General features: G+C 39.9%; 1 protein-coding gene and 1 long non-coding RNA gene across 7 annotated transcripts; one reads left to right on the top strand and one right to left on the bottom strand.

Moving 5' to 3' along the window:
- Positions 1-3,136: 3,136 nt before the first annotated feature.
- On the top strand, positions 3,137-13,302 carry LOC146463829 (uncharacterized). 3 transcript variants are annotated; one of them, XR_014856786.1, is made up of 6 exons: positions 3,137-3,234; positions 6,924-7,116; positions 7,737-7,901; positions 8,999-9,755; positions 11,741-13,129; positions 13,175-13,302. XR_014856786.1 is itself a non-coding variant. In XM_085083983.1 (5 exons), exons 2-5 carry the CDS (start codon positions 6,951-6,953, stop codon positions 10,492-10,494), a joined length of 1,353 nt encoding a protein of 450 aa, XP_084940109.1. In that variant the 5' UTR covers positions 3,138-3,234; positions 6,924-6,950; the 3' UTR covers positions 10,495-11,730. The 3 variants fall into 3 exon arrangements, 2 of the variants coding, with proteins under 2 accessions (XP_084940109.1, XP_084940110.1); XM_085083983.1 differs by lacking the exons at positions 11,741-13,129; positions 13,175-13,302 and adding an exon at positions 10,230-11,730 and having other exon boundaries at positions 3,138-3,234; XM_085083984.1 differs by lacking the exons at positions 11,741-13,129; positions 13,175-13,302 and adding an exon at positions 10,230-11,730 and having other exon boundaries at positions 3,202-3,234; positions 6,930-7,116.
- Positions 13,303-15,771: 2,469 nt separating this feature from the next.
- Positions 15,772-18,730, bottom strand: LOC146463828 (uncharacterized). Of its 4 annotated transcripts, none has more exons than XR_014856790.1 (3): positions 18,712-18,730; positions 17,603-17,678; positions 15,772-16,101 (listed from the first exon to the last, which is right to left on the bottom strand). It is a non-coding gene; the product is annotated as an uncharacterized LOC146463828 (long non-coding RNA). The 4 variants fall into 4 exon arrangements; XR_014856788.1 differs by lacking the exon at positions 18,712-18,730 and adding an exon at positions 18,205-18,350; XR_014856787.1 differs by lacking the exon at positions 18,712-18,730 and adding an exon at positions 18,206-18,332 and having other exon boundaries at positions 17,603-17,687.
- Positions 18,731-18,971: the final 241 nt, after the last annotated feature.

Genomic DNA, 18,971 nt, shown 5'->3' with positions numbered 1-18,971 from the left:
TTGTTGTCCGTCCAGGTTCCCTGGTCGGTTCCGAGGGAAATTGAAATACAAAGTTATACAAGCACAAAAAAGTTTCGAAGAGAAGCATGGAAACACCGACCAAAACTGTGTTTGAAAATTGTTGTATGATTTGTGATGTGGAGAAAACTCGCATCGAAGCTATCCGTTGTCTTTACAAAAAGAGGAGAAAAAAAAACCGAAATTGCGCATAAAAAGGAAAATTACTGCCAAATAGAAATCGACTTGAGAGTGTTGGCTCACGACACATTTGGGTCTGTTGGAAGAGGAAATGTTCATTTTTTAAATTTTTTTGCAAGGTTCATAAATTCATTATTACATCGACTTAGCAACATTAGCTGAGGTGTAATTTACAAGTTAAAGTACAAAGGAAGCTATGTTTGTCCTATTTTGCTGTCTAAAAGTACAACAAGATGAAAATCAATTACATTGTTAAGATTTTCAGAACAAATTACAAATTACATTATTTGATTAGGACAAATGAAGAACGTTACTGCGGTTACCAATAATACGCGACTTACTGCATCAGTTTACGCGCTAAAGGAAGGTAAAACTTTATCAAATAATTGATTCAACCCAAGCTAAAGAAAAGTGTCGTTTACTGAATTGCGTATTTTGAGAAATAAAACTTTTAAAAAGTCTGTTAATTTACAAACTCTGCGATGCATAAAGTTTAGGCGACCCACGGGCACAGTACCCAGCACTTGGAATAAAATCTACTGCAGTAAAACTTGTTGAATTCGCCACGCATTGAAAACCGTCAAACTACCAGTTGCTGAAACTTTTTTAGTGATTAAAGTTAAGTTGGAATTTCCATTTGATTTGTTCAGTTGGAGCTACAGAGCTACAGAGGTCAACTGAGGGCAGGAAATAAAAATATCTTTTGTTAGTTTCAATTAATCCCGTTTGTCATTGCGCCTAGAGTGGATTTTAAATTTGTTTTAAAAAGATTAAGTAGTCGCGCTTTTGCCATCATTCACTCGTCGCGCTATTTTGTTTTAGAAACAAAAAAAGAAGCATCCACAGAGAAAAGGTTGAGGAGCTGCTATTTCATAAATAGAATACTATTTCAATTTCAATTGTGCTAGGGCCAAATATCACTTATCTTATAATGGAAAACATAGGGAATTAAATAGAGATAAGTTCGGGAAGCACAGTTGTCAGAAGGCCCAGTCCTTTGCTGTGTTAGTTTCAAAAATCTAAAGTCCAATATTTGTGCTTTTCTTTACATGGTGTTGGAAAAATCCCTGGACCGACTTATGGAACGTTCTTGGTCAAATTTTTTTTTACCACAAAAGGCGTCAGCTGATTCCGGGCGTTTTTCGCTCATTCACAGATCACTTGAGCCCGCCAAAGGATATGCGCAGATACATTGCGCAGAACGTTTTTCTGCTCCAAAGGACAGGTCAGTTATCTCGTTTAATATTAACTAATTTGCACGTAAGGTGGCCAGCTTAAAGTCAGATTTGTTCAGTTGGAGCCAACGGGAAAAAAAGAGAACGCTCGCTTATGCATTGCACCAAAGTGTCAAAAAAAGTCTGCACGTGAAAATTTGCAAACTGAGCGATGCATGAATAGCAGTAGTCCCTGACTCACAACTGCCTCTTCCTTCACCCTGTACTTTCGAATGTCTTCAGTTCAGCTGATCTTCCATCAGTGCCTTTAACGGACTCACGGTGAGAAGGACTGACTTACAAACATCTAATTCGGAAGCATCTTCAGATCACAGGAAGTAATCTCAAACTTAAGGGATTGTAATGTAGCAAACAGACTTGCCAAATCCCGTGGCTGCTTTCACGAACAGCTCATTCCCGGTTACGACTTAATAAATAGCTTGCAATTGTTCCTTCTTGGGCGCAAATTTCAGAGGGCACTTCTTAAACGCGAAATCAACTTCATCCAAAAAGTTGGCATCGTACATGAAACTCAAATCCTCCGCCATTTTCTCAAGAAAATGGCATCAGAGCCGAAGTGGCTTGGAAAAAATAGGAAGTAGCAACTGGACCTTACACGTGCAAACTCGGACTTTCCTTAGGTAACGTTAACTGCTGTTTAATATTAAATTTGAGTCTGTGATTTTTTTGAAAATATACGTCCATATTATTGACGAATTTTGCCGATACAGTGACTACATTACGCAAGATTACATAGCACGGTTGTTCGCAAAAATTATAACTTAATTACTATGCGGAAAGTTTCTCATCGTTTTAAACTTACTTCCACATCCGGCAATTCTAATTTCGTTTCTGGAGGCTTATCTTCATTTCCTGAATTTACAATTTTTAAATAGCAAAACAGAAGAAGAATTGAAAACCGCGCGGTTTGCTTGCTACATTGAGTCAGTTATAAAAAGACAGTTTAGACGGTGCTTAACAAAACCACGTCTAAGCCATTTTCAATTCTGCCCACAGTCATATCTAAACATTGTCGGTTGTTTAAAGTAACAAGAAGGCTTGCATCCCAGACTAGAAAACTATTTATCTCCCCAAAATAAACCTCCTATAAACAGATCTGGAGGCCCACTGATTGTCTTAAGCCGCGGCCTAAGTTAGACTGTTTAAATAACTGGCCCATTGTGTTTAGGCCCGGTTTAGCTGAATAATTGAGTCAAAAGAGGCCGAAAATTGGAACACAAGAGGTATTTAGAGCGTTTTCTATAACATCGGATAAAGTTGATAAAGTGGACGCCAATCAAAATAAAAGTCACTATTTATTTTGAATTCTGACAGAATTTCTACAAAACAAAGCCAAAAGAAAATGACAATTATTACCCGCTGAGAGAAGATAATATTTTTTTGAACAATGTAATTCAAAGCTTAATAAGGAAATGTAAACCAAAAAAAAAAAAAAAAAAAAAAACGAATAAAAGACCAAAGGAGTTGTATGCCCAAAATGTCTAACAGCCTTCAGACCCGAGAGACCTGTTCACAATTCGACAGTGAAGCACGCTATTCTGTTCCGAAAATTAGTTGGGGATAACTGGGGGGTCAATTGGAGGATCAGTTCGGGGTCGGGGATCATTTCGCGAGGCAAAATTTTGAACGATAAGGATTTTGATTTCGGCCGTAGGATGCTGGACGGATTTGTCTCGCTTTTATGAATGCTTTTTCAGCAACGCCGCTGACCACTGTGATTCTGTGTTTCGTCTTACGATCCTCCCGATTCGATCCTCGCTTTGTATAATACGACGGTGACTCTCCAGAATTTCTGGATTTGGTGAGTAGTTTTCCTATTAATTTGCTGTTTTTCACTGAAAGTAGTTGTTTAATCGGTGTATCAAGAAGTAATGCTCACGAGTGACAAATTAAATGAGATGAAGCCAGTCAAATCTCTGACACTGTAATGCAAATAATCGATCTCACGGATACAGAATATGGTGAGTGTTCAATGTCGGCGGTCCATTATGTTCTTAAATAAATCAAACTCAGTGAATTTTGTCCAATAAATTGGTCCAAAACCAACCAAAACAAATGAACTGAAATGTATTTTGTCATCTTTTCAACAGTCACGCTATGTGATCACGCTCGTTGAACCTTCATCTGATTTCATCCACAGTCTAAAGACGGTTAGAATCATCTTGTAAGACATGATAAACAGCACCACAACTGTGTGTGCATTTTATCACGTATTGCGTGATAATGTTAGTTTATTATTCCGCCAGACGGTCCGTATAAAAGATGTATTGTTTTTTAAAAAAATTATCGTTGGACTGCGGACTGCGGACTGCGGACTGCGGACTGCGGACTGCGGACTGCGGACTGCGGACTGCGGACTGCGGACTGCGGACTGCGGACTGCGGACTGCGGACTGCGGACTGCGGACTGCGGACTACGGACTACGGACTACGGACTACGGACTACGGGCTGGGTATAAAACACAGACTGGGTGTTTAAATAATGAGGATCGATAGTGTAAACATGCTTTATCTAGACAAAACAGCTGGATTTTTAATACGTAGGGTTGCACTGAAGAGTGTTCGGTATTTTAGTTTTTTAGCGTTCGGCCCAGGGTTCAGCCTCTTGGCATTTGAGCTCATTTAAAGCAACTATTCAATATTTTTGAATGAAGATATTAAAATATCTTCAAACAATTTTTAACGTCTTACACCCTGTTAAACAGTGATTTATTAGCAAACATCTTTTTTTAAAAAATTAAGTCACATAATTCAAAAGTAACGCGTTTCTTGGTTGTTACTCACGATATGTGATTTTGTGGTACGCCTACATATAGTCGATTTAGAATCCATGCACTTTCAGGATTAATTACATCCATTTTGAAATCACTGGTGATCCTTGGAATCTGATTGGTCCAAAATGATGCAATTTATTCCCAAATTGCACCATTTTTTTTGCTCTAAATTGCATCCTTTCTTTAGCCCATCAAAATGGAAAGAAAGTAACACAAATAGAATATTAATATTGACAATGATACTCTGTGATTTCAAAATGGATGTAATTAAGTGGTAATTGAACTTCGTGTCGTGCAATTTTGGTCTGAAATCATACTTGTGATTTCAAATCAAACTCGCGCTGCCCGCTCGTTTGATTTTGAAATCACGCGTATGATTTCAGACCAAATTGCACTCCACTCAATTCAATTACCAATATAAAGCTGTTATAGTCGCAATTATTTCTATGCGCCTGGCTGGGGCCCGGCAGGTCTGAAGCCGGTTAACGCTAATCCATGATTAAAAGTTGACGGAAGTTTTCCTCTCGCCTGTTAAAAATGTTTTCAAAAACCTCTTTTAAGCTGAAGGTAAAGAAAAGTCTAAATCAAAGCTGACTGGGAAAAATCTTTTGGAAAAATGCTTATTGATTAGTTATTAAACTCAATCAAACTTCACGGTCGTTAACCCAGGATTTGCTTAATCGGGCTTTGGGCCCGATGATTACGTGGCGGACAAAATCATTCGCTACGATCAAAAAGAAAATGCACTTGCCTGTTGAAGTCAACGGCTCCAGAACATGTCTTCGTGAGAATAAGCTTGTGCAACGGAAACTTTGCTGAGGTAAGAAATGCACCACGAGCATCTTGAAAGTCCCCAAAACATGGATGGAACAGTCAAAAGTACTGCCCCCAAAATTGGACGAAGCCAAATGATCATTATATTTGCGAAAATAATCGTAATCTTTATCAATTATTGTACATTTCCGATGGTTGTTAGAAAAACCGATGAACTTGATGGCACCTCGAACAACCTGTAATTTTAGTCTAAGCTATTTCATATACCCAGTCCGCGTTTTATACCCAGTTAGTCGCAATCCTTAGTCCGCACTCCATATTTCATACTGACCGATTATTTTAACTTTAACATTTTAAAAACAAAATTAACAAAAAAATGTTACTTGACGTTTCGACGACCTCATGTCATCATTATCAAATGTGAATGAATTAACATAAGTAACATATATACGGCTATTTCAATTAACGTTGTCGGATCAAAGTTTTTCAAGCTTAAAGAAAAGACCGACAGGTAATGTGGGTAGTTCTTACTATATTTTCGGAGGCGCGACAAGTAGGATCAAAGTAAACACTGTAAACGTTTGGCACTGTTAGAAAAGCTAATGGCCAAAAGGGGAGAATTAGTTGTAAAGTGGAATATATTGCGGGATGGAAATGGAAGGAGAGATAAGGAAAGACAGGACGAAAGAGAAGAGAAATGAAAGAAGCGGAAGGTGAGAACGGGTGAGGAAAAAATGAAAGAGTAAAAAAGAAGAGAGGGAATAAATGGGTAGATTGTTGAAAATCTGGCCAGAGTTGTTCAAAGCCCTGTTAGCACTTATCCTGGGTTAAGTGTACACAAAACCCATAAGTTGTCATGGTAATTAACCTGGATTAGCGCTAATCGTGCTTCGAATAACCCGGGCCTGGTAGAAAGGTAGAATAACGAAGAGAAAAACTCAATATGCCACATGCAATGACAACGAAATCAACATTTCCAGTGTGTTAAAATCTTCTTATCTTCCCGCTATAAAACGTGCAAATATTCTAACGTTGTGTCGTCTAAAAGAAAGAGTTTTATTGCAAGAGCTTCCGTTTGAGGTTCTTCTTACAGCCTGCAACGGTTGTCGTGTCTACTTTAACAATGTTATTTCATAAACACACAACACTTTTAGCTTGGAAGACATGATTTTATGGTTGCTACTGCTAACATCAATTACAAAATAATATAAAGAATTGCTGGAAGAATAACAGTGCAACACTATTTACTCGGGGCGTAGCCACCGAGTCAAGGATTACCCCTCACGTTTTCTTTCTTTGCTTGTAGTAGGTGCATGTATATCTTTACAAGGTAACACCTAAAATAAAAGTGAAGTGAAGTGGTAGCAGTTTTCGGGTCACGATTGTCCACATGCGCAATGGGTGGTGATTGTGAGCATGCGATATGATGGCACTTACCTGGTCCGGTCCTCAATTTTTTTCGTTTTGCAATGGGCCCTTTGCAGCTAACGGTCACATGGTACAATCTCCACCATGCTGGAAAGTAAGCTACGCACCGAGACATTCAAAACAAAGAAACTTCAAGTTTGACTAGATGAAGTCGCTTTGTTTTTTGATGTTCCAGTGCGCAACTTGCTCTCCAGCATGGCGGATTCGATACCATGTGACTGTTAGCTGCAAAATGTCCGGCTTTAAGATCACGCATGTCTGAGGAACTCAGAATGGAAAGACGTCCCTGAAGAATGATCAACCGCCGAAATGGAGGACATGGAGATCATAGAAGCGATGAAAATCCAGTGCCCCTTTAACTTGACTGGACAATAATTAATACCTTTAACCTCGTTCCCAAGTTTTATTGTTCTTTGATATCGAGCGAAATATGTTTCCTTGCTGTTGCTGCAAAGACCATATCCTGTACGGTTTGTTTACATTTTGTAGCGTTTATGTCTGCTTTTATTTTTCAGGAACAGATTTGAACTGCTCATGCTGAGATGTCTCGAGCAAAGCGCGTTTGTGTAATAGGTACAGGGCCCAGTGGCATGTCTGTGTTGTATCACTTTAATCGACTGAAAACACAAGGGAAGGAGATTCCGGAGATTGTGTGCTTTGATAAACAGTCTGATTGGGGCGGACTCTGGAAATATTCGTGGGAAACTGGTGAGGAGTCCAACCACTTTATTTATGTTTCCTTGTGACAATACGCTCCGGTGGTTTCTATCGTGACTCGACAACGCATTCAGTCAGAATTCTAGTCTCGTACCCAGATTCCTCACGCTCTTTGGCCTGCAATTAGTCGCCAAGTGAGACTCAGGGGTAATTGAAAAAAAAAAAATGAAATTTTTTGATTGGCTGTCCCGTAAACGGCTCTTAATTGTTCTGAGGTGAAAAAATTCCAGTATCTCATAGTCTCATAGTCTCGAGTGGCGAGTGGCGACCGACCGCTGGCCAATAAGATTAAGTATTCTTGGTAGGAGATAGTCGTGTCCCACTGACTGTCCCACTAGATAAGTACAACGCTGGCTCTGGACAGCAAGGTTGCAACAACTTTGCAAAACTCCAATGAGCACGAACGTTTTAACATTCGTTTGAACGTGCTCAGACAAACTTCAAGCCTAAGCTAATTGTCTGCAGTAGTTCGTAGCCGTGTGAGAGACAGAACCTTCCGTTCTCTGACCTTATGACGCATGATACAAAGGACGCTCATGAAGATTCAGTCTAAAATCATTGCGAAGACATTAATTGACTTCTTTATTTTTCAACTTGGCTTCCTCTTTTAGGTACCGATATATATGGAGAGCCAGTGCATGGAAGTATGTACCAAGGATTGTGGTCCAATGGTCCCAAGGAAGGTGTGGAATATCCAGACTATACCTTTGACGAACATTTTGGGAAAGCCATTCCATCGTATCCACCCAGGGAGGTTCTTTACGATTATTTGAAGGGTGAGTATTAACATTTAAGTCTAATTCTGGTACCCCCGGGGCCGGGGGCTAATATCAGGTAATAAAAGAACTTTGAATGTTTAAAAGCGTGAATGAATATTACATCGGACAGCTTCTGCTTCCCTTCATGTTTTACTTCAGTGGCTTGACGTGATGATGTAAAAAATGATCTAAAACTGGAAATGAACGACTTCTGGTTGCCTTCCACGGCACCGACCATCCTTGTCATATGACAGGGACCTGGGGCCAAATTCACGAAGCCCTGCTAAGGTGTCCTAGGTATTGTTTCTTGACAATAGTTAAGGGAAGCATGCGCAGTGGTGAGAGCACTTGCCTCCCACCAATGTGCCCCGTGTTCGATTCCCGGACTCTGCGCGCGGCATATTTGGTTGAGTTTGTTGTTGGTTCCCGTCATTGTTCCGATGGGTTTTTTTCTCCGGGTACTCCGATTTTCCCCTCTCCTCAAAAGCCAACAATTCTAAATTCCAATTCGATCTGGAAAGTGTCCCCAATTAGTGCTTTTCGCTAAATACATTATCACTTGAATAAAGTGATTTATTAGTCTGTCTTTATTCCAACAATGGGCTTTTGTCAAGAAACGATACTTAAGATATATCTTAATTAACTTAAGAGTACTTCATGAAGCTAGTCAGTGGGCTCAGTTGCATAAAGCATCTTGCAAAAAAGTGTAAGTTTTCTTCAGTCATATGTTCAGTCGTTCCCTGCACTCCAGGGATCTCTTGCGCTCTTGTTGTGTTGTCCTTTATCCTCCATTTACTGCCTTCCGCCGAGTGATCCTATAGTACGCTTGACAAAATCCTTCACAATGCAGGTAACGACTGCAGAAAAATCCCACTCATCTTAAGATGCTTTATGGAACAAGCGCGGGAGCTCTTATACGAGACCTTTGTAGAAACATTAACGAAAGCGTTAAAATCCCGGGCGTTTCAGTCGGTAGCCGGATGCCATATGGCCCTGTGGCTTGACATTTCGACGTCGAAAAAGGGGGAAACAAAAGACTTTTCGCGAAGCCACCATATCCATAATAACACTTATTTGTAAGACGCTTTTTCTTGAACAAACGCTTTCTTTCTCAGGTCGCTGGACCAAAAATAATCTTCGTCGTTGGATTCGTTTCAACCACGTTGTTCGCCAAGTGACCTACAACGACTCCACCGATGACTTTTCAGTGGTTGTCAAAAACCTTGCAGAGGACCAGGTAATTCTACCCGAGAGGTTTGACCACATGATTGTGGCGTCTGGTCACTTCTCTGTTCCAAACATGACCTACTTCCCTGGAATTGACAAATTTCCTGGTCGAGTTATCCACTCGCACGATTTCAGGAATGGCTCTCAGTTCAAGGGCAAGAGAGTTCTTGTGGTCGGTTCCAGCTATTCTGCGGAAGACATCGCTCTTATTTGTCTCAAATACGGTGCTACAAAGATTGTTTGCACATGGCAATCGAAACCGATGGGATTCAAGTGGCCCCCTGAGATAACAGAGAAGCCCCTGATGACCAAAGTCGAGGGCAACACCGTCCATTTCAAAGATGGTACCACAGCAGAAGTGGATGACATCATTCTTTGCACCGGTTACCAATACTCCTTCCCTTTCCTTGAAGAGCGCTTGCGCCTGAAGAGCCCGAATGTCCTGTACCCAGCAGGACTCTACAAGTGCATCCTGTGGATCAATGGTGGAAATAACAAGGTTCTGTACATTGGGGCATTGCTAGATATCTACTCATTTACCATGTTTGACGCGCAGGCGCACTGGGCTGTGAATTACATCACGGGAGATATGCAAGTCCCGGACAAGCAAGTTATGGAGAGCGAAATCCAAAAGTGGATTGCCAGGTAATAATGTTTGTCGTCATTATCATAATCATTTTCGCTGTCCTCTCCACGTCTTAGGCACTTATAGTTTTTCTGTGTCAAAATCTCTCAAAGAAACTAGAATGACGAAAATTAAAGTTCTTTTCATACCCACAGAAGGGGAGGAAACTGAAGATCTCAACTTGGTTCCCAGGACATTTCCCTTATAAATTGCCAATGTACAAATGAAAAGTCCTGGGAATGAGGTTGTTGAGTTCTCGACATTCAGAAAACATTCAGAATGGGAGTTTACGAGGGACTGGGAACTTGCTGGGCGAAAAAATTGAGAGCCCTTAACATAATAACCACCAAACTTTGCGAGTTTAGATGAGATTTATTTGGACCTTCAGAATTTTGATGAGACAACGGCAGTTTACTTATGTATAGGAAGAGGATTGCTTGTTCCACTTTTGGCATTTTCTTGTGATACAATCTCCACACTTTATTTTTTTCCAGAATGGCTGAATTGAACGGTCCCCATGACGAAATCGACTTCCAAACGGCTTATATAACTGATGTTGCCATGGAATCGAAATACCCCTACAACTTAGATTGCTCGGATATTTTACACGTATGGATGAAGTACAAAATGGATGATATCCTTACCTACAGAAACCGAAGCTACAAAAGCAAATTCACAGGAACGGTGTCCCCAGTGTTTCACACGCCATTTATGGACGAGTTTGATGATTCTATGCAACATTTTCTCAATACTGAGTAGTGAAGCAAGTTTTTCTTTTTACAAGAAACAAGCCTATGCACATGATACATTAAATGGCAAATTAACTGCACTATTTATACATTACCATATACAATCGTTTTGCTGATTCTGGTATCAATTCCTAACCCAGCAGCGCACTTTCCAAAACTTGCTTATTACTAACCTCTTACCATTTGCCATAGCATTTTTAATTAACTAATTAACTTTCCCTTTCTATATTGTAACAAGACGCCTATGGGCGTTTACGCGGGTGGAGTCGGTGTATGTTTAGCACTAAGTGCAGGTGGAATCGTCGCTATGGCTAATGGAATAGTTTGAGTCACAAAAATAGCGTGATATTGTTTCGGTACCCTTGCGTTACGCTACTTGTTGTCATGCCCGAAATTGCTTTACGATAACGCAACGACCACACAATACTTTTATTCTGGTTATGTAATGTCAGTAAGTGCAAGGTTACAAAGTGTTCTCGTTTCATCTAAAACAAAAAGAAAGGCAAACAGACAAAAACCTTTCCTGAATGAAAATTTAAGTAATTTGACAATCAAACCTTTAATTTTTTTCGTGACGTGGATCTCCAGTAGCGTTTGGCATCAGTTCTACAAAGTGATGTGATGGGTGTTTAAGCTTATCAATGCCCTTTTCCCCTAGCATCTGGTTCGGTAATCTGTCAAACAAAGTGTGATTTCTTCGCCAGGAACTGTCCAATTTTCACCGTTTAAACTTTTGAGTACTTCTTAGAAGTTATTCTTTCGATTTACCGTTGTAAAAACGGCATATTTGAGTCTTAAAATTGTAGCCAATATGGCTGCTGAAAGAAGCCTTCTTTCATGGCTATGTGACGTCACACTGGTAGAAAGACTCCGTCCCCTCCCTCCTGACATACGCGCAAATAATTGATTGACCCTTTTTTGTTGAAGACAATGAGAACAATAAAAGACAAAAATGTAGCCTCTAGAAGAGAACAGAATTTAATTCAGGTTCAATTCATTTATTCATGAACGTTTGTTCCTACGATGAAAAAAAAAGAGATACGCGACCGAATTTTTAACGCGGTTGGCCCAGGCCTCCCGCGCAATTATCAAAGGGGCACAATATTCAGTTAAACTAGATGTGCCTCTCTCCTCTCTATGTAAAAGGCCATAGCTAGTTTGTCTGAATTTCAAACATAAATTACAGACTTGATAAAAACAACAAAGATATGAGTTTTTGCAGTTGTTCTAAATCAACTTGTTTTTTTTTGTCGCAGATTATTTTGTGGATTCCGTCCCCTTCCATAACTTTGCAAGTGCAAAAGCTATGACAACGAGAATTGAAGGAGAGATAGTACGTACAAATATGATTCTTTTGAGGTCCACAATAACAAGTGGTGCTCACTCCTGTTCACTGAATGCTTCTTTTTCCGTTTCAAAAACAATTACGCGAAGTGCGAGTGAATGATGGAAAGAGTGCTGCTACTAAATCCTTTTTAATGAAGTTCAGAATTCACTCGAGGCGCAGTGACAAAAGGGATTAATTGGGAATTTTTTTAGTTACTACCGAATTTTTAACGCCGTTTGCCCAGGCTTCCCGCGCAATTATCAAAGGGCACAATATTCAGTTAAACTAGATGTGCCTCTCTCCTCTCTATGTAAAACGCCATAGCTAGTTTGTCCTACCCTCGAGTCTAACTTTTAATAAACCAATCAATTCTAAAGTTTAACATCCTTCCCACAGACAACCTCCCGGACATTCAAACTTTTGAATATTGGCTCGTTTAAATTGTCACCGTCAAAAACTATTTTGAAGCTCGTCTTGGGGTGAGCCATTCGTTTACAAAGGTGAGCTCTTGTCCTTAAAAAACTCCTTTTTCTCAGAAACCAGGAAAAACCCAAGCGTCAATAGACCAGTTTTGATATTTTAAAATCCTAGCTTGGCTACTAGGCTTAGCGGAATAAAACACGAGAAATTAATTATTCACCTCTGAACCTCAATGTAATTTCCGTTGTTTATTTCCCTTAGCCTCGTAGCCCAGCTAGGATGTTAATATATCGAAATTGGTCGATTCCGCTAGACCAAAAGAAAAATCCGGTTTAAATTCCCCACTTCCCGGCTACGGTGCACGGTCAAATGTCCGGGGTATTCCCGGCGAGGATGTTAAAGGTTGGAATTGATCGGCACCGGCACTAATGTTGCAGTAAAATGAATTTGTTACATTTATTATTTAACCACACACAGTAAAACTGTTTTAAACAGAGAGTGGCCTATGCTGCCTTCCGAAGAGAAGCGTCCTTTAGTTTGGAAAGGATGGGGGAGGGAGGGGTGGCTGCTATTAAGATCTGAGCTGGTATAGAGTCGACGAAGTTATCCATCATGTTTGGCAAGACCGTTGTTTAGTCCTTAATGATCACGATCCACATCTTTGTCGCGATCCACGTCTTTGTGACTCAATCGTGAGCCGGACAAACGATTAACTCAGCTATCATTTTTAACCACGATGACGAACACCTTTCATAATATTGACCTGAAATATGGGCGCACAGCCCTTAGGTTGATTCGTCGACACGAGCGTCGCTCATGCAAGCTCGCGCGATATGCTAACCACCTCACCTTTCTCATAAGGTGCGTAAGGAACCACGTTGTTCCTAGAGACCTTCGGGTCCGTTCGCCAGTTCCAACCAAAGGCGGTCACAGAGTAGCCGAGCTAGCATCCTTGAGATTGCTAAAAGAGAGAATCAGACTTGCTCAGAGGGCTAAGGAAAATGAGATGAAAGATAGCCACTCTATTGCGAAGAGTATAACAGCTACTCTTTAGCCTAAAGATGCTTCTGAGATACTTGAAAAATCAGTTCTCAATAAAGACCCAACGGACCGTTTGAGCCGAAAGTTCACTGAAAAGCCTCTGAACCTGAAGCGAGGTGGGCACCTGACAGAGTCCGTATATAATAAGATCAAGCCCAAACATAAGCAACCACCTAGAATCTATGGCCTTCCTAATATACACAAGGTAAATACACCACTGAGATCTATAGTTTCTTGTGTGGACACCTTTGCTTATGATCTGTCTTCCTACCTAGCCGATGTGTTTTCTCCCTTAACAGGGAAATCAGAGTACACAGTTAACAACTCAGCTCATTTCGTGTCCACTATCAACGGTGAAAGGGTACTGGAAAGTGACTTTTGACCTAGAATCACTGTTCACAACGTACCAATCGATGGTGCCGTACAGGCCGCGTTACGGAAACTAAAGGCTGACCCGTGTCTTGCTAACCGCATGACTTTAACACCTTCACAGATTGCGGACCTCTTGGATTTCGTTGTAAGATCCACATACTTCCAGTGTGGTGGATTAATTTATGAGCAACGAGAGGGAGCAGCCATGGGAAGCCCAGTATGCGCTGTCATAGCTAACCTCTACATGGAGGATTGTGAACAACAAGCTTTGACTTTCACGCCTTGTATGCCTAAGATTTGGAAACGCTATGTGGATGACACCTTTACCATCTTGAGTCGTGACAAAGTTGGCATTTTCCTGCGACACCCCAATAGTCATCAACCGACGATCCGCTTCACTATGGAAACTGAGACCAACAACACCATACCCTTTCTTGACACGTTGGTAACTAGAGATTCGGATGGCTACCTCTCTACCAGTGTTTACAGAAAGCCTACACACACTGACCAATACCTAACGTATGATTCACACCACCCACAATCTGTAAAACGCGGTATTGTCAAGTGCCTGTACGATAGATCGAAACACCTCATAACTATACCATCAGTTATCTCGCAAGAAAAGAAACACCTCTCATCAGTTCTTGTTTCTAATGACTATCCGTTTTTGTTTGTGAAAATCATTACAAAAACAACGAAACAAACAGCCACAACAGAACCTGCGCCTGAAATTAAAACTACTGCGGTGCTATCATACGTCAAAGGGTTATCAGAGGCTCTTCGCCGTTGCCTACAACAGCAAGGCATACAGACAGTTTTCAGACCTAAGGACACTGTCGATCCTGCAAAACAAGACGGAGTAGTCTTACAAGATTCCCTGCGAGTGTGGCGAGAGACGGGAAAATCTATGCATGAAAGGATTAAAGAACACGATAGAGACATACGGCTTGCTCGAACCCAATCCTCCGTCGTTTCAGAACACAGCAATGCGACGGGCCACTATCCACTCTGGGATGAGATTAAGATTATTGATCGAGACCCACATTGGTACACCCGTAGGATTAAAGAAGTTATTCACATAAGACTTCACCCTGACAACATAAACAGGGATAATGGAATTGAAATTCCAGAAGCGTGGATGCCCACGATCAAACAACACAACAGCCGAGTTGTTATTTAGTTTAACGGAATAACCGACTTTTCCGTGACGAATATATAACAATCCAAATAGTGTTGGAAGAATATGACGTCTTCTACAAATTGAACTTTTATTTTAGCAGAAATTTTTCTTGTTACTGTTGCTGTTACTTGCAAAAGTCCAATGAATATCTTTTTTGAATTTTTGGACTGACGTACCAATTCTACTTCCTGGCCAGATTTAATTTTTTCAGTCAACTTTCAATTCTCAAGCTTTCAGTTGCGAGGTTCACAATATAATCTGGTACCAAGAAACAAGGGATTAAGTTCTGAAAATTTTATTAGTTAGTGTTGATTGACTTAGAAAATCTCTTTTTAAGATAAAGAGAAATCACTTTTCTTCCCATAACGGTTATCTTTTTAGCTCTCATTAGTGTTCCTTTATTGGGATTTGTTTACTTTTTGCCCAATTTTGGCGCTTTCTTGACGTTTTTTCTTGATGGCGGATCCAAAGATGGCCGCCAATTGGCAATCATGACCTAATTACGACGTCATATGACGTCATCACTTTGCGATGCTGACCTCAACGGAGATATACTTTGACGTACTAAGTGTCCTCTAAGTCTCATTGTCATAGCTTTTATACTTGGAAAGTTATGACAGGGAGGGGGGTGGGAAGGCAATCAGCCCCTTCCCCGGCCCCAGAAGGGAAAAAAGAGCCCGGTCTAGGTAGGGTTATTTTGTCTTTTTTCAGCAAATTTGTAATTTGTGATTGAAATTTATATTTCGACGCCGATAAGTTAGTTTAGAAAAATTAAAGACAGGCTTTTGTGAATTACTAAACATTGACTTCGCAGAAGACTTTTTAAATCAACGAGTGGTACGTACAACTTAAATGGCGAAAAAAAACGTGGCAGGAGTCCAACATGTGGAATAAAACGATGAGCAATTTTTCTTCGTTCTGTAATAATTGCTTACAATTTATTTCGATCAATGCACTTTTGTTTATAACATAAATAATACCAGTAATATCAGTAACAATTTTAGAGAGAACAGCCAATAATTAAATCAAGTTCACAATTTCCATTGATAAAATTGTGGTTTCTCTCTCATTTTTAATCTTAGTTTTTTGACGAAACATTATCCTTTGTTTATTGTTCGTCTGTCAATTCCTCATCAAAGACAGCTGATGGAGAAATCAATTCAGCGCTTCTTGGAGAAGTAGTTTCATCCGCACTCTGTGATGCTACCGGATGGTCATTTTTCTTTCTACTCATTCTCCTTCGAAAACCTGCACGGGCGCCAAAACCAAATGCTTCACTGAAAAATACAAATAAACATTTACTGTAACTGCTTTAAATATTGCGTTTTTTGCCATTTGCACGGAAAAAACGAGATTGTGATCATCGTTGAATAATGGTAAGATTTCTTTAAACAGCATACTAACCGAAAGAAATGGTGCTTTCCATGTTTCATTATATTACCGCACGACTAGTACTTCCGGCTAAAAACGGGAGAAATGACAAATGGTAGAGACGTTTCCGACGTTCCTTTGCGAACCGGAAAAAGAAGAGTAACTCGATCTGTAAACACCCTGAAAATTGAGGATGGATTTTTTCAGGAATTTTGTGTTCCATGTGGTTTTCAACCAAAATTTTCGTATTTTTCGTGCAAATGGTAAGCATACTAACAAATATAGCAGCTAAATTGATTTAGTCAGATAAATAAAACTGACTAAATTTTTATCGTTGCCGCAATTAAAGTACTAAGAAAGACTATTGTCTCCACTCCAATAGGCGAGTGGAAGTCATCTAAAGCTAGTTGCATTGTTGACCAGGCTTTCCCAATGAAGTCTATTTGGATTTGGAAATAGCAACTACAATTAATGGACACAGGTTTCTTGCTTTTCCTTTTCACAATACCCTTCCCCTTGAGAAAAAACCGATGGTTTTTTTCCACTTGTTTCAACATTCTCCTCGTCTTCCCTATGGGCATGAAACAAAGACAGCACGGAATATTCATACTAAGTGAATCAGCCATATTTTCACATAGGATCACTGTAATGACCTGTTATATGAAAGGTACAAAGTTAACAAGTTAACGTGTAAATGCAAGATACAACGTACTATGTGAAAATATGGTTCACCGGTGAGGATTCAAACCTCGGTCTCCTGCGTGATAACCACTACACTACAGGGAAACCCTACAGTGACAGCGGACGAAAAAGCACAGCTTATTCTTATTACATCACTAAGATCTTTGGGTCGCTCACTCAACACGGAGAGTCCCCATCTGCCCCTGGGTCTCCGAAGATGTTTTGTTTGTCTTGTATTCGCTTTTTTGGGTTCAGTCTGAAACCACCGAGAAATGATGTTCTGTCCCAGTTTAGCCTCAGTACAAAACCCCGAAAAAATTGTTTGCGCGTTCCGAGAATGGCTACCACCCAAACCCAATGTCAGTTGGTCTGCAACTGTCATGCCATTTCCCTGGGCAGATATGCTTCAGGGCCCGGTTGTTCGAAAGCCGATTAACGTTAATCCCCGATTAAAAGTTAATCGAGGTTTTCACCTCGCTCGATAAAAGTGTTTTTAAAAGCTGATAATAAGCCAAAAAAAAAAAAAAAATGATGGGCAAAAGTCTTTTGAAACTGAAATCAAACCTCACGTTAACCCAGGGTTAGCTTAATCGGGCTTTGAACAACTGTGCCCAGGATATTTTTTACTTGTCTTTACTGTCAGCAATATTAGTATTACAATACACCATTAGAAGGCCACATTCAGTTAATTCAAGTGAGTTAAATGATATACAGTGTCTGACTGACCTGTTATCGATTAACAGAGAAGCCATAACGAACATGACAAAAATTGTGGTCCAAAACTTGTTCATCATGTTGGTGCCTGCAAGACGAGACAAAAAACATTTCACAGTGTAACGGATTTACAAGTTTCATTTTTCACTCTCCATTTAGAACAAAACAAAAGCAAAAACTCCCGACGCGTTTCAAGATATTTCACCGTAGAGAGCGAAACAGCAATTGCAAGGAGTTTAAAAACTTGTAAATATTACATCTCAGTGCTTCCTAAGAAAGCGGAGACAGGAAAAAAAAACATATTTCGGTGGATTGGTTTGGTATTTTCAGGCTGCATTAAACTGTGTGTATCTACAGTTGGAATAATTTGAATAAACCGCAATACTCTGGCATAATGTCTTGTGATCTTTCTCTAGTGGCTCTAAGGAAAATTAGTGAACAACTGCTTTACAAAAGCATCAACAATATTACACGTTTCTTTAGAAAGATCAAGAATTTTGATCTCTGGAAAGAGTTCAACAAAGAGGCCAGGGTAAGGTCTTAAAGCGCGGTGAATTATATCTAGCATTTTTTGAAAGATTAGCCTTAACCAGTTTTCTAACATCAAAACTTACCTCGAAGAAGATGTTTCCTGTTAGGAGACTGGCAGTGTATGATAAAATTTTTAATGAGTGATGGTTCTTTTCTTGAAACTTAAAACACATGACTTAACAATCATGGCATTAACCTGTCTTAGCTTGAGACTGACCACCTTACGTTCAAAGTAGTTAATATTCAAGGAGATAACTGAGCTGTCCTTCAAAGCAGAAAAACGTTCTGCGCAAGTTCTCTGCGCTCATCCTTTCACGGGATCAAGTGATAAATGAATGAGCTGAAAACGATGCCTTTGCCTTTTCTGTTAAAAATACATTTTTCGATCTATGTTTTGCCCAATTTTTTCGAATTCGTTACTAAAAGTCGGTCCCGTTAGAAGAGTGTCAGTGTATGATCAGATTTTTAATGAGTGATGGTTCTTTTCTTGAAACTGAAAACATATGACTCAACAACCATATCATTCATGTCTTAGCTTGAAACTGGCCACCTTACCTTTAAGGTAGTTAATATTGAAGGAGATAACTCACGTGTTCTTTAGAGCAGAAAAACGTTCTGGGAAAGTTTTCTGTGGATATCCTTTCGCGGGCTCAAGTCATTCGTAAATGAACTGAAAACGCTAAACGCTGCTGTTCGGGAGTCACTTGTCATCCTTTGTGCAAAAATACATTTTGCGATCTATGTTTTGCCCAATTTTTTCGAATTTCTTACTGAAAGTTGGTCCCGTTAGAAGATTGTCATTGTATGATCAGATTTTTAATGACTAATGGTTCTTTTCTTGAAACCGAAA

This window comes from Pavona decussata, unplaced genomic scaffold (assembly GCF_977016875.1).
Source record: "Pavona decussata unplaced genomic scaffold, jaPavDecu1.1 SCAFFOLD_174, whole genome shotgun sequence".
NCBI lineage: Eukaryota > Metazoa > Cnidaria > Anthozoa > Scleractinia > Agariciidae > Pavona > Pavona decussata.
The sequence above is the reverse complement of the archived record's forward strand: the minus strand, read 5'-3'. Positions and strand labels throughout refer to the sequence as shown.

Coding starts and splice junctions, on each gene's coding strand:
- LOC146463829 (XM_085083983.1), top strand. CDS start 6,951: ATGTCTCGAGCAAAGCGCGTTTGTGTAATAGGTACAGGGCCCAGTGGC. Junction 7,902..8,998: donor TCTTTACGATTATTTGAAGG/GTGAGTATTAAC, acceptor TTTCTTTCTCAG/GTCGCTGGACCAAAAATAAT. Junction 9,756..10,229: donor ATCCAAAAGTGGATTGCCAG/GTAATAATGTTT, acceptor ATTTTTTTCCAG/AATGGCTGAATTGAACGGTC.